The sequence below is a fragment of the Hemiscyllium ocellatum genome, chromosome 43 (genome assembly GCF_020745735.1).
Source record: "Hemiscyllium ocellatum isolate sHemOce1 chromosome 43, sHemOce1.pat.X.cur, whole genome shotgun sequence".
Taxonomy (NCBI): domain Eukaryota; kingdom Metazoa; phylum Chordata; class Chondrichthyes; order Orectolobiformes; family Hemiscylliidae; genus Hemiscyllium; species Hemiscyllium ocellatum.
Window position 1 is genome coordinate 33,345,581 of NC_083443.1, and position 15,736 is coordinate 33,361,316.

At 43.9% G+C, this 15,736-nt stretch overlaps 1 protein-coding gene across 1 annotated transcript in view; it reads left to right on the plus strand.

Moving 5' to 3' along the window:
• Positions 1-15,736, plus strand: part of col13a1 (collagen, type XIII, alpha 1) — a 230,775-nt gene that overhangs the window by 147,206 nt on the left and 67,833 nt on the right. Inside the window, exons 18-22 of the mRNA XM_060854140.1 lie at positions 764-808; positions 2,744-2,770; positions 6,861-6,923; positions 13,331-13,393; positions 14,147-14,173. Of these exons, the coding sequence (XP_060710123.1) occupies positions 764-808; positions 2,744-2,770; positions 6,861-6,923; positions 13,331-13,393; positions 14,147-14,173 (225 nt within the window). The remainder of the gene's footprint in view (positions 1-763; positions 809-2,743; positions 2,771-6,860; positions 6,924-13,330; positions 13,394-14,146; positions 14,174-15,736) is intronic.

Sequence of the window (15,736 nt, forward strand, 5' to 3'; positions counted from 1 at the left end):
TTTTGTTCATGAACTCAGTCTGTCTGCTTAATGAACTGTAAAAATGTGCTTCATGTTAAATCCTTTTGCAGCAGCTATAGTCTCAGAGATGTACAATGCGGAAACAGACACTTCAGTTCAACTCATCCATGCTGACCAGATATCTTAAATTAATTTAGTCCCATTTGCCAGCACTTGACCCATATCCCCACAAACTCTTCTATTCATATACCCATCCAGATGCCTTTTAAATGTTATAATTGTTACAGCCTCCACCACTTCTCTGGCAGCTCATTCCATATATGCAGCACCCTGTGCATGAATAAGTTGCCCCTTCGGTCCTCTTTAAATCTTTCCCCTCTCACCTTAAACCTATGCCATCTAGTTTTGGACTCCCCTCCCCTGTGAAAAATACTGGCTATTCACGCTATCCATGTCCCTCATGATTTTATAAACCTTTTATGAGGTCACCCCTCAGCCTCCGATGCTCCAGTGAAAACATCCCCAGTCTATTCAGCTTCTCCCTATAGCTCAAACCCCTCCAACCGTGGCAACATCCTTGTAAATCATTTTTGAACCCTTTCAAGTTTCAGACCAGAATTGCACACAGTATTCCAAAGTGGTCTAACCAATGTCCTGTAGAGCCACAGCATGAGCGAGAAGAGAAATTGTGGAAAGCTGTGACAACTCATGTGGGAAATAATAATTGCCCAAGTGACTGGATTTAGTCAGTTTTTGTCTTCCTGGTCAGTGATAATATAATAACTGATCGCTTTATTTCCAGGGGAAACCCGGAGATCCTGGAAAACCTGGAAGGGATGGAATGCCGGTATGTAATTGATATTTCTAACTGGCCAAATGTGCATGGTTTTATGCTGTAGACCTTTCACTATCTTCACGTTTTGTATAATCTTCTCAGGCATTTCCATTATGGGATTTGCCAAAATGAGCCACAGATGGGCGGCATGGTGGCTCAGTGGTTAGCACTGCTGCCTCATAGCACCACGGTCCCAGGTTCAATTCCCGCCTCAGGCGACTGTCTGTGTGGAGTTTGCACATTCTCCCCGTGTCTGCGTGAGTTTCCTCCGGGTGCTTGTTTCCTCCCACAATCTAAAGATTTGCGGGTCAGGTGAATTAGCCATGCTAAATTGCCCGTAGCGATAGGTACATTAATCAGAGGGTAGTGGGTCTGGGTGGGTTACTCTTCGGAGGGTCGGTGTGGACTGGTTGAGCCAAAGGGCCTGTTTCCACACTATAGGGAATCTAATCTAAAAAAAATCTAATCTGCCTGGGCAGCCCTGAGCTGATTGGGAGCGCAGATTGTTGCCTGGTTTTAGCTTTTTCTAACTGAGGTGGGTGCAGTTCATTGGGCCTGAATGATGACTGATGTGGAGGCGATGCCCTGGGCTACACCATTGAGACCCCCCTCGGCTCGGTGGCACAGTGGTTAGCACTGCTGCCTCACAGCGCCAGAGACCCGGCTTGGGCAACTGACTATGTGGAGTTTGCACATTCTCCCCGTGTCTGTGTGGATTTCCTCCGGGTGCTCTGGTTTCCTCCCACAGTCCAAAAGATGTGCAGGTCAGGTGAATTGGCCATGCTAAATTGCCCGTAGTGTTAGGTGAAGGGGTAAATGTAGGGGAATGGGTCTGGGTGGGTTGCTCTTCGGAGGGTCGGTATGGACTTGTTGGGCCAAAGGGCCTGTTTCCACACTGTAAGTAAGTAATCTAATCTAAACACAGATGAATGCAAACCCTCAAGAGCCTTGAGCTCACAGCTTCCACTTGGCGTCCCGAGCTGTTCAAATATTTCACCCCAGTTCAAAACCTTTCCTTAACCTACCATTGATCTTTCAGCAATCACATTCTCACTATGCTGATGAAAAGCAAAGACCCACAAAAGTTGCTTTGTTTCCATTTATAAAGTAAAACCTAAACTGTATAAATGCATAGAGCACCAATATTCCCAAGGACACTGTGGAAAAGTGAATGATTCTCCAGTCGCAAGCTGCTAGCTACAACATAGTTTTAAAAGCTTTGCTGTGACTAAAAGAGTGCTGTAAATCTGTTGGTTTTTCACTCTGTCACCTTGGTTGATTTTAAATCTGGTTTATTATTTACCAATGTTGGTGGTTTAACATTGACACTGTCTTGATGAGGCGCACAGACAGATGGTAGGAATTTGACCTTGAGACTTTCAGCTTTTTTTTAATTAAAAGAATGAAGTGCTGTATAGTTGATTTTAACCCAGTTCTAATTCATCGTAAAGGGGATCTGTAACTTATCCATTCTCCTGCGCTGGAGTATGGCCTGCTGGTGTAGCAGAATGGAATAGCCAGGTTGCACAAGCTAAAAATGAGGCAAACAGCCCCATTATTCTCAAACAAAAACAGAAGTTACTGGAAAAGCTCAGCAGGTCTGGTAGCATCTGTGCTGTGAAATCAAAGTTAACGTTTCAGGTCTGGTAATGCTTCCTCGGAACTTTATTCTGAGGAGGGGTCACTATTCTGCCTGGGTGACAATGATTGAAGGCTGAATGCTGGCTGAGACACAAGGAAGGTTAGCTTAGTCGTCCTCTTCAACAAATGCAGGCTTGGCATGGCTTCAGAAGAAGTCATACCAGGCTGGAAGTGTTAACTCTGATTTCTCTCCACACATGCTGCCAGACCTGCTGAGTGTTTCCAGCAATTTCCATTTTTGTCTCCTTATGGATAGTGTCCAATCAGCAGAACCCGAATCTTATAATTTTCCTTTTAATTTCTCAGGGTGCACCTGGCGTGCCAGGACTGAAGGTAATTACAAGGCTAGTTTTAGTACCTGTGACTTGATCTGTAAATTTAAATGTTGAGCTCTAAGTAGATCTATAAAGTGAGGAGCTATTTTTAGCACTTCCTTTACCATGTGGCTTTAGTTCAGAAACAGAACAGGAGGGCGTCTGCTGTCCATTAAAATAGCAGCTTCTAACCTTGGGCCCGTGCTTTTGCACTAAGTTATTTCTACAGATCGCTCTTCATCCTGCTGTTATGATTGCTACGGCTCCAAAATCTTAAATCCAAACCAGAACGATTTCTTCACGCACCTGGATTGAGACCATTCCAGCAGGCGTTTTCCAAACTTCAAATGCAGACATCGAATCAGTCGGACTGAATGCTTTGTTTCTGCGCTGCACAGTCATAGTAAATGCAGGAAGAAATTTTCATTCACAAATGTTGAAAGCCATGTCAGTTTTCCTTTTGAAACATGTTGCATAGTTCGGGTTTCCCTGGTGTTTTGGTATTTTGAGAAAGCTCTTTCCTCTTTGGCACATGCAATGAGTATTTACTAAAGGAGACAATATGTTGGGTCAACACATGTGGCCCAAACCCAAAACAATACGGATGTTAATAAGAAAGTTCTGCAAATAGCAAAGCACAAGTCCCTTTTAAATGTACTGATTGGCTCTAATGAAGAGTCATCCAGACTAGAAACATTAGCTTGCTTTCTCTATGGATAGTACCTGACCCGCTGTGATCTCTAGCATTTTTTGTTTTCAGTTCAGATTCCAGCATCTGCAGTAATTTGCTCTGACCCTGTTTTCCAAACAGCCTGTTCATGGATGTGATTACACACCTCTGTGTTAAGTGGGTTTTCACCGTGGGCGGCACGGTGACACAGTGGTTAGCACTGCTGCCTCACAGCGCCTGAGACCCGGGTTCAATTCCCGACTCAGGCGACTGACTGTGTGGAATTTGCACGTTCTCCCCATGTCTGCATAGGTTTCCTCCAGGCGCTCCAGTTTCCTCCCACAGTCCAAAGATGAACGGGTCAGGTGAATTGGCCATGCTAAATTGCCCATAGTGTTAGGTAAGGGGTAAATGGTTGCGCTTCGGCGGGTCGGTGTGGACTTGTTGGGCCGAAGGGCCTGTTTCCACACTGTAAGTAATCTAATCTAATCAACCTGGATCCCTTAGCTCAGAGGAAGAGGCACTACCACAGCATTAAAAAAGCTCTCCATCCCTCCCATTCTATAATAGAGCTGACAATCCTAGGGGTGTTTACAAGAAAATTAGTGTTCAAATCATTGTAATCATCAACCTAATGAATTTTGTTTAATGGATTTTAGCATTCTCTTTTCGAATATATAAAACATACACACAATATGAAAGATGCAATTCTAGACAGTACCACAGCAGACTCCACACCAACTCTCAAAGTTGAGCCAGGAAATGCTGTTCTCTGGGTTTTAAAGATTTGGGCCTTTAATGACCTCAAGACCTTCAGTACCTCACAGCCAATGGAGTGATTTTGAAATACAGTTACTGTTACAGTGTAAGAAACTCAGCAGGCAGTTCTGAAACAACAGCAAGGATATCAATGACAAGATCAGACATTCTAACCAAGTAAACAACAATTTATGAATACTTATGACAATGCAAACTATAAACACTTAGAAATGAGAAACATTAATATAAGTAAATAATCAAAAATACAGAAATTCACTGAGGCTCCTCAGACAAATCCACAACATCTTCCATCTAGAATGACAAGAGCAGCAGCCACATGGGAATGCCACACCCTGCAAGTTGCCCTCCCAGCTACTGACCATCCTGACTTGGGAAATATATTGTGTTCCTTCACTGTCACTAGGTCAAAATCCTGGAACTCCCTCCCTAAGGGCATTGTGGGTCTACCTACAGCACAGGGACTGCAGTAGTCCAAGAAGTCAGCTCACCCCCACCTTCTCAAGGGCAACAAGGGACATACAATAAATGCTGACATTTAAATGTCCATATCCCATGAATGCATTTTTAAAACAGGAAAGCATTCATGAACTGATTTAGCCAACGCCAACTTGGAATCATTTTAACCTGTTAATCGTTACAATTGTGCATTAAACACATCATTGCAATTTGAACAAGTAAATGCCCTTAGCTTGATCTTTTACCAAAGGCAGAGGAAGCACGAACTCTTTGAGCTGTAGTTACTTTCGCAAAGGTTTATCTTTCTTAGCCCTTCAGTCAGGCTGAGTGGAAGTGCTCCAATTAGAGAAATCTACCTTGAAAGATTCAGTTCAGTTGAGCGTAAAGGCGTCATTTTTTTCAGATTTCGTATATGATCACACAGGTGTAAAAAATATCACACCTATTAACAAAAAGGGGAGTTCAAACTAAGGGGCATATTTTTAAGGTGAGAGGAGAAAAAGTGTGATTTGTGTGTGTCATGAACTGCCTGAAGAAGTGATGGATGCAGGTGCAACGTTTAAGAGACAATTGGGCAGGTACATGAATAGAAAAGTTTGGAGGGAAATGAGCCAAATGGCAGGCAGGTGGGACTAGTTTCATAAGCAAGAGGTATTTATTTTCCAAAGACCAAACTGATACCTTAAAGTGTAGAACACAGAACAGTACAGCACAGGAACGCGCCCTTCGGCCCAAGATATTGTGACAAACGTGACGCCAAATAAAATTAATCCCTTCTGCTTGACCATGGTCCATATCCCTCCATTCCTTACATATTCATGTGCTTAACTAAAATTCCCTTAAATGCCCCTATGGCATCTGCCCCCACCAACATCCCTGGAAGTGTGTTCCACACTCCTACCACCCGCTGTATAAAAATGTGCTCCTCCTTTGAATTCCCGTCTCACCATAAACACATGGCCCCCTCAGTATTAGACATTTCAACTCTGGAAAGAAGATTCTGACCGTCAACCAACCTGTGCGTCATGATTGTGTGATTTTGTTTTTTTTTCTCATTTGAGCCTTTATCCATTAATTTGTATAATTTTAAATGAGAATTTGATTCAGTTTGAATACAGTTCAGAATATGAGTTGAATACAATCCAATAAATTTGGTATATTTTAGAAAGTGAACAAGATTTGGAAAAGTACAATTTGGTTAAATTTGGTTCGAGGAAGACTGGTTAACAATGTGAGCTTGATGTGATTAACAATGTATCTTTGAAATATTCCAAATATTTCAGACTAGTTTTCCAGCCTCTGAGAAGCCAGGTAGAAAGATGTACCTAGTTCAACAACAACAGTGTGCATTATTGTAGCACCATTGACACAGCAGAAGGTGCTTGGCAAGTGTGTAACCAGAAAAATCCAACTCGAGAGATATTTGGACAGGTTTAGTCAAACAGGTATGGTTTGAAGACAACATAAAGAAGTCAGAAGTCACACGACACTAGGTTATAGTCCAACAGGTTTATTTGAAATCACAAGCTTTCAGAACACTGCTTCTTGTCAGGTCACTGAGCAATCTCCCGAAAGCTTGTGATTTCAAGTAAACCGGTTAGACTATAACCTGGTATCATGTGACTTCTGACTTGTCCACTCCAGTCCAACACCAGCACCTCCACATTATAACTTCAAGAAGGAGAGACATTAATGGCAAGGACTTCAAACCTCGGGGAACAGGTATTTGAAAGCAGGGCTCTCTGTGATGGAACAAAACAAATCATTTTCAGTAATTTGAAATGTTATACCATTGGGAGGGAGATGACCACAAGCTGTCAAACAGTTGTGATGCATTTCTCATGTTGGTGCCCTTGCCAGTGCCTCCCTCAGGGTTTTAGAGTTGTAATCTTAAGCAGACAGCATCAATAAACTAGCCGAGATAGAGGCTTGAACAAAGCCAATCAATTCAGGAACTGGAACAGTGTGAACTTTAAAAAGCTTTGCCAGGAAGCTCTGTGACAGTCAATTTTAACACTAGAGCTTGTTTATGTAGCAAAAGGAACTTTTTATTGACCTCTGCTAAGCCAGTTTACTAGTCTACAAGAGAGTTACATCAGTATTGTTTAATCTGTAAGATCACAAACTTTGTTCATTTGTAATATTTAAAAAGCGCGTTTTCAGCTAAATAGTGAAAACAAATGTACTTCTTTTCCTGTTTCAGGGAGAACCAGGAATAACAGGACTGCAGGGCAAACCAGGAATGCCAGGGCTCCCAGGAAGAAAGGTTAGATAAACACTCTTCCAGCTGTTGGCAATCCCTTTTTACAGAGTCCCAAGGGTCCTGTCCTTTCCGCAGAGGATGGTCGGAAGGATCTATCATCTTGAGACTGACGAGAGGCAGCTCCATGAGTCGATGTTGCCTATCAACTACCCCGGCAGAGTACGATGGGATTGGCAAAAAAAAATACCAGCAGTTCCAGATAATTTATTTAAAGTGTTTGATGGTGATCATGTGTTTGGTAAAGAAAGGAAATAGATGAAACTACAGCACAGGGCACATTGTCAAGGTACTTCAGTGTAATGTGAATCCTGTCAAAATATGTTGTTTACTAATTATCATGGCAAAACCTTGCTTGTAAATAAGTGGACTAAGTTATTGGCCATTCATAATGGTCATACTGGTTTCTGGAGAAGCGTTTTGAAGGGGACTGTTTGATTATTCAGAAGGTACGTTCAGGCATTGTAAAGGAAATTTGTATTTTTAAAATGGAGAAATTTTTAAAAGTTTGAAGTTGGTACAGCATCTAGTTCAGTCTGCAGAGATTTAGACCGAGAACACAGTCTGTCTGGGAATGTTGCTGATTATATCAGAGTGTGCTATTCCCAGACTATGAGTAAACCACTTAAAATGTGTTGGCTATTTCACATTGAATTGCAGAATTATTTTATTATTGTTTATTCTGAACAGAACTGTAAAGCAATCTAACCAACTATAATCATGCTTAATAATGTGTTTAACCTCAATGTTAAGAATTGTTTCTGTCATTTGACTCAGCAGTGACTCAGTTGACTTTCATTGCTTTACCTGAGGTGTTTATTTCTTCCTGGAATTTGTGTGAATTTTGATGTTTAGGATAAGCCATGCTATGGACCAGGCTTTTCATCTTTTATAAGGCTCCAAAATTTAAGAATCGGACATGTCATTAAATTTGTGCCCTTCTATTTAATTGGCGCATAATATCCTGAAACTACTGGGACTGTTGCTGAAGGTGGGGTGTGTGGGGGGGGGGGAGGGGGGGTGAGGAAGGTGGGGGGGGCGTGGAGTGGGGGGGAGCTGTTGTTCTTAACTGAGGTACGTAGCATTTATTCATAGTATAGTGTCTGAAATACAATCACTGCACAAGGCAGAAACCTGGGAATGTTAGACACACTGGGGTCTCTTTCATTCCTTATGGAATGATAGAACTATTTATTGTAAGAGGGTACAAACATCCCAGAATTTGATCAACCTTTGGAACCTACTTTATGAAGAATTAATGATATGGGGGTGCCGGTGTTGGACTGGGATGGACAAAGTCAGAAATCACATGACGTCCGACAGGTTTATTTGAAATCATAGTGCTGCCCCTTTATCAGATCACCTGGTGAAGGAGCAGAGTTCTGAACGTCTGTGAGGGGTCACTGTCAATAACCTGTTGGACTATAACCTGGTGTCATGTGACTTCTGATGATGAAGTTGACATTGAGAAACATAAAGCGTACAAACTGTATACAGTCTACATGGAGAGGGAGGCTGGAGGAGGGACAGAAAGGGAGGAAGGACCATAGCTTCCTCCCACACTGAGTGTCTCTGCCTTACATCAGATTATTAAGCTTGTTTGTATTTGTTACTTTATTAAGACTTGATTCTGGCAGCTGTGTACTAAATCGAACCTTTGGGTAACCAATTCTGAATTTGAGAATTCGGTAAACAAACTCATCAGGAAGGATGGAGGCAGTGTGGGTCGAGGTCAACTGTAATGGGGTTTAATCCCTCAAAAAAATAAGCCTCAGCCAACCTGCCTCTGTGCTGGAACTTCCTCAGACCCTGAGACACCAGGTTGCTGATTGAATTGCCAAGTGTCTGACCCACCATTCAGCTCTTGTTCCCAGATCAGCTGGCTCCCAGTGTGAACCTGTTACAATCATCTGTGTGGATTCTGCACTGAGCTCCTGTCCCATCAGCTCAACAATGACAACTGAAGGTCATCCCTCATATGGTGCGAGGTACGCAATGCCATCAACTATTTCAAACACATTTACACCATTCCCATAAGAGACCATAAGACATAGGAGCAGAAATTAGGCCATTTGGCCCATCAAGTCAGATCATGGCTGAGAGGTTTCTCAACCTCAATCTCCTGCCTTCTCCCCATAACCCTTGATCCCCTTACTAATCAAGAACCTATCTATCTCAGTGTTAAATATACTCAATGACCTAGCCTTCACAGTCTTCTGTAACAGTGAATCCCATAGATTCACACTGGCTGAAGATGTTTCTCCTTATCTCCATTCTAAAAGATCTTCCCTTCAGCCTGACCCTATGCCCTCGCATCCTAGCTTCTCCTCCTCATGTCCACTCTATACAGGCCTCTCAGTATTCTGTAGGTTTCAGTCAGATCCCCCTCATTCTTGTAAACTTCACTGAGTACAAGTTCAGAGCCATTAACTGCTTCTCATATAAAAGGCCCTTCGTCCCTGGGACCATTGGTGCTAGTAGGGGTCTGTCAGTGGAACCTGACTGGTCTGAAACAGCTTTATCAAGTGGAATGGAGCTGCTCAGTACCTGCCCAGGCTCTGAAAGAGAAAATATTCCCTGTGGCCCAGTGCCAAAGAAGTTGCTGTGAAACTGGCTCTCACTCCACTGCCAGTTAATATTCAGAGGGGTCTTCATTGACTCAGGCTGAGGCTTTGACCAAATCTCCTGCACCACACCCCACCAACCCCCAGCCCCAACCTGCCTCCAGGAGCTGATGGGCCTCTGATCTTTGTTCTCAGTAGTGCTACTGGTAGTGGTGGCCATCATCAGTACTGCATCCAGTCCTCAAGTACCAAATTCAGGAGCTGCATGATGGGTAAGTTTGAAGTGGGGGGAGGGGGAGGGGGGGGGGAGGGGGAGGGTGGGGTGTTCAAGGGAAGGACCCAGGAGGACATTGTTTGGTGGGGGAGTTTAGGGACAGGGCTCAAATGAGTAGGGGGTATCGGTTGAACACTGAAGGGTCTCAGTTGGTAAAGAATGGGAACAGGCTACTGATGGTCGGTGAAACTCATTCTGTTCACCGGGGGTGGGGGTGGTGGTGGTTGCAGAGAGCTGGTGGGAAAGCACCCAGAGAATTTATCAAGCTAGCAAACCCATCTCCTGGTCAACGTAACATTCTGCTCAAAGCAAAGATAATGGATACCTCCAGGATACAGGTGACTTGATTGAAATATTTTAAAAATCCTGAGAAGTTTTACAAGGGTAGATCTGGAGACACTGTATCCTCTCAGGGACGAACTTAGAATGAGGGGTCACTGTTGAAAAGTCAGGGGTTGTCCATTTAAAACCAAGCTGCAGAGAAGTTTTACTTTTCTCTCTCAGGTCAAGAGCTTTTGAAACTCTGTTCCCAGAAAGGTGGTGAAGGTAGTGTCCTCAGACATTTTTAAAGATGGATAAATACCTGTTAAACAAGGAGTTGACACACTATTTCAGTAGGAGTCTGAATTTGAGATTACTGTCCAATCAGGCATGATCTAATTGAATGGTGGAGTAGGCTCATGGAGCTAAATGTAAAGATTAGAGTAGTGCTGGAAAAGCACAGCAGGTCAGGCAGCATCCGAGGAGCAGGAAAATTGATGTTTTAGGCAAAAGCCCTTCATCAGGGCTTCCTCATTCCTGATGAAGGGCTTCTACCTGAAACGTCGATTTTCCTGCTCCTCGGATGCTGCCTGACCTGCTGTGCTTTTCCAGCACTACTTCAATCTTGACTCTAATCTCCAGCATCTACAATACCCACTTTCACCTCATTGGAGCTAAATGGCCTACTGTAGCTCCATGCTCATATAAATATTTGATTGTTAGCTCTTTCCACCTCAAATTTCAGGCCTACAGAAGATCAGTTTTGTTTGAAGCCTTTTAAGGGCTTTGAAGGAAGTATTTTTGTCAGGAATCCCAAAAGCTCTTCCCTTTTCTCTCCCCCACCCACATACTCAGCCATTTTTAGGTGGGGCATTCCTTTACATTGCTGCCCACAAGAATCTAACCGTCCAGTCTAAAAGAAGCAGAGTTCCTGACAGATCCTGAGTTCCACCCAAGTTACAGGATAGAAACCGATCTCTAGCCAGGAATTTCAGTGAATATTTGGACTGATGGAATTCGATGTGTGATGTCACACCTTAAAGTGAATGTATATTGTGTCATTGACCACTTGCTGGTATAAATGATCATGTACATGTTCCTAAAGAAATCATCTGTAAACCAGTTCATAATACATTGGAGAGCAGCTCTATGGTGATGAATATCTGACCTCTCAATTGAAAAAAGAAATGTTTATATATACCCTGCCACAGTCAATCAATTTGGGCATCTATCTTACTCCTTGTCAAGTGTCCAATTTGGAAGCCTACTCTTTTATGTATCTAGCATCTTGAAGTATTCATTTCTCAATTAAACCTTTAGAGATATAATTTCATTGGCTTATTGCTAAGAGGAAAAATAGACTTGGGTTTAAAAGGTGAGGTTATTCTATGAAGTAAATGCTGTCCAGGGACCCACTTCACATTTTTTCCCAAAGTTTCTTGGAGTGTTTACAATGTAAGTTGAATATTTGTGAGGATGTCTTTGATTGCCAATTGAATGGAATGGTTGAGGTTCACATAACACCCATGTCTGGGGAATTCTCCTTCTCCAGTAAATGGAAAGGAAGTAGAAGTGGGTTAACCAAAGAGGGATAAAGGAGCAGAGAGATTTGCTGATGAATGAGCTGCAGGCGGAATGGAGTTCTGATCGAAATGGCCCTTTCCGTACCACACGCACAAAGTAGTATAATACTTAACATTTCCAAGTGGGAGTAACACCATTATGTGTACTTTTGTCTTTTTTCAAACTGGGATCTGTGGCATATCTGTAGCTTGTCAGAGCTCTGTGTTATCTGTTAGGAACATTTGTGAAATTAGTAACATTCATATGCCAAGCATGAAATCTAGTCAGTGTGGAGCTAATTTGTTTAATTTGCAATGGGATTATCACTGAAGAAAACAGATATAGCAGTGCCCTTTTTACCTTTTCACTTTCCATTCTGCGTCTGGAAGAGTGTGACATGTTCTTTGTAAAATGCTCTGTGACTTTCTAAGCCTATTATTTTTTTCAAAAACGCTATTTTACTATGGTGCTTACATTGCTAAAAAAAAAGACAAGTTATTTGGACGTGTTCACATCCAGGAGCAGCCTGTCCTTTTGGAATTAATAGATTTATAATTTTACTTTGATCATGCCCCTTTCTAGAAACATACTTTCTATGTATCTGGTAATTCCTTTCAATAATTATAACTTCAGCAGAAAAGAAATGGGGACAGTTGGATCATAAACAGTTTCAGAAATCAGAAATGTCAGATGTAGCAGCTTTTCTCTTGTTTAGAATTATTGGAATTAGAGAGAATCAGACAGAATTTACAGCACAGAATCATGCCATTCCTAGGTGAGACCACATCTACAGTACTGTGTATAGTTTTGATCTCCTTCCTCAAGGAAGGATGTATTGACACTGGGCGGGGTGCAGAGGAGGTTCACTAGGTTGACTCCGGCATTGAGCAGATTGCCTTATCAGGAGGGATTGAGTAGACTAGAACTGTACTCACTCCAGTTGAGAAGAATGAGGGGGATCTTACAGAAACATATAAAATTCTGAAGGGAAGAGATAGGACAGAAGCAGGGAGGTTGTTTCCACTGGCAGGTGAAACTAGAACTAGGGGACATAGCTGCAAAATGAGGGGGAGCAGATTTAGGGCTGAGTTGAGGAGGAACTTCTTCACCCAAAGGTTTGTGAATCTGTGGAACACACTGCCCGGTGAAGCAGTTGAGGCTACCTTATTGACAATGATGTTAAGGCAAAGATAGAAAGATTTTTGAACAATAAGGGAATTAAGGATTATGGTGAGTGGGCAAGTTGGGGGACCTGAGTGCACCAAAAGGTCAGTCACGATCTTATTGAATGGTGGAGCAGGCTCGAAGGGTCAGATGGCCTCCTCCTGCTCCTGGTTCTTCTGTTCATTCAGCCCAAATTTGTCTGTGCTCCTCTAAATAGTCTTCATTGAATCCTATTTTGTTCAATTCCATTCTCTCTATTGTGCTTGTCCAATTTTCCTTTAAATTTGCCTGAGAGTTTCCTGTGCTATCAGGTTCCCTATTGTCACCACCCTTGAATAAAGAAATCTCTGCTGAAACCCTATTGGATTATTAGTGATCATCTTCTACTGATGGTTTCTGCTTCTGCTCTTCTGCACAGATGGAATTTGAATTGTAAAGATCTTTATTCACTCACACCTCAGTCATTTTCTTTCTGGATTTCTTGGTGCCCTTTTCTCTCACAGGTTCCACTCTGTCCGTCTGCCCCTTCACTGTGATGTGCTCTTCCTCAATTTCCTCTCTTTTTATTTCTGTCTTCTGTCTCTCAGGGAGAGGTTGGTGAACTGGGACTTCCTGGTCCAGCAGGACTGCCTGGAACTGTAGGCCGAAAGGTAAAGAGAGGAGGCATGGTCAAGGCTCCCTGGTGGTTCAGCGCACCAAAATACTAACAATTAATTACTCACCATTGGGAAGCACTAATGCATCCTTTTTAACAGAAAATAAAGTCTCATAACAGAGGGTGCAATAATCGTGGTTATGATTTTACATTACTTACAGTGTGGAAACAGGCCCTTCGGCCCAACAAGTCCACACCGACCCTCCGAAGAGCAACCCACCCAGACCCGCTCCCCTACATTTACCCCTTCACCTAACACTATGGGCAATTTAGCATGGCCAATTCACCTAACCTGTGGGAAGAAGCCCGAGCACCCGGAGGAAACCCACGCAGACACGGGGAGAATGTGCAAACTCCACATAGACAGTTGCCTGAGGTGGGAATTGAACCTGGATCCCCGGTGCTGTGAGGTAGCAGTGCTAACCACTGTGCCACCGTGCTGCCCACTAATCACTATCATTAATGGGCTTCTGCTTTTCACTAAATGAAGCAGTAACAGTTTTCAGGTTGCATGTTGACGTTGTGTATTTTAAAGATATTGAATTGGGGTCCTTAGAAGTTTTCAGCTTGGTTAAGTTAAATTGTGTGTGTGTGTGTGTATATGTATTATCTTAGCCAGTTGCAGAATGCTTAACACTCAACTGTACCTGGTCCATGAGCTGACCTCATTCTCCATCCTGCTTCTGTCTGTATTCTACAACATGACTTATCTCTGTTTTCCTTCTGGCTTTTGAAATTCTGCTCACAGGGAGAACAAGGAGACCTTGGACAAAAGGTACTAAAATAAAAGCCATGTTTCTCCTTGCATCTGTCTTGTCTTAGCTGAAAATGTGTTGCTGGAAAAGCGCAGCAGGTCAGGAGAATCGATGTTTCGGGCATGAGCCCTTCTTCAGGAATGAGGAAAGTGTGTCCAGCAGGCTAAGATAAAAGGTAGGAAGGAGGGACTTGGGGGAGGAGCGTTGGGAATGCGATAGGTGGAAGGAGGTCAAGGTGAGGGTGATAGGCCAGAGGAGTCCAAGGACCTGCATGTCCTTGGTGGAGTGGGAGTGGGAGGGGGAGTTGAAGTGTTGAGCCATGGGGTGGTTGGGTTGGTTGGTCCGGGTGTCCCAGAGGTGTTCTCTGAAACGTTCGGCAAGTAGGCGGCCTGTCTCCCCAATATAGAGGAGGCCGCAGCAGATGCAGTAAATGATGTGTGTGGAGGTGCAGGTGAATTTGTGGTGGATATGGAAGGATCCCTTGGGGCCTTGGAGGGAAGTAAGGGGGGAGGTGTGGGCGCAAGTTTTGCAGGGGAAGGTGCCGGGAGTGGAGGTTGGGGTGTGGACCTGACGAGGGAGTCACGGAGGGAGTGGTCTTTGCGGAACGCTGATAGGGAAGAGGAGGGAAATATATTTTTGGTGGTGAGGTCCGTTTGGAGGTGGCGGAAATGACGGCGGATGATACGCTGTATATGGAGGTTGGTGGGGTGGTAGGTGAGAACCAGTGGGGTTCTGTCCTGGTGGCGATTGGAGGGGCGGGGCTCAAGGGCGGAGGAGCGGGAAGTGGAGGAGATGCGGTGGAGGGCATCGTCGATCACGTCTGGTGGAAAATTGCGGTCCTTGAAGAAGGAGGCCATCTGGGTTGTACGGTATTGGAACTGGTCCTCCTGGGAGCAGATGCGGCGAAGACGAAGGAATTGGGAATATGGGATGGCGTTTTTACAGGGGGCGGGGTGGGAGGAGGTGTAGTCCAGGTAGCTGTGGGAGTCAGTCGGTTTATAGTAAACGTCCGTGTTGATTCGGTTGCCCGAGTTAGAAATTGAAAGGTCTAGGAGGAGTCTGAGACGGTCCAGGTAAATTTGACGTCGGGGTGGAAGCTGTTGGTAAAGTGGATGAACCTAGGAACCCTCCAACCACAAGGATGAACTCAGATTTCTCCAGTTTCCTCATTTCCCCTCCCCCCACCTTGTCTCAGTCTAATCCCTCGAACTCAGCACCGCCCTCCTAACCTGCAATCCTCTTCCTGACCTCTCCGCCCCCACCCCCACTCCGGCCTATCACCCTCACCTTGACCTCCTTCCACCTATTGCATTTCCAACGCCCCTCCCCCAAGTCTCTCCTCTCTACCTTTTATCTTAGCCTGCTTGGCACACTTTCCTCATTCCTGAAAAAGGGCTCATGCCGAAACCTCGGCTCTCCTGCTCCTTGGATGCTGCCTGACCTGCTGCGCTTTTCCAGCAACACATTTTCAACTCTGATCTCCAGCATCTGCAGTCCTCACTTTCTCCTCTGTCTTGTCTTAATCAACTAGCCTTTCTACTAATCTGAATCAAACCAATCAATTTCAAACCAAGCTTGACTCT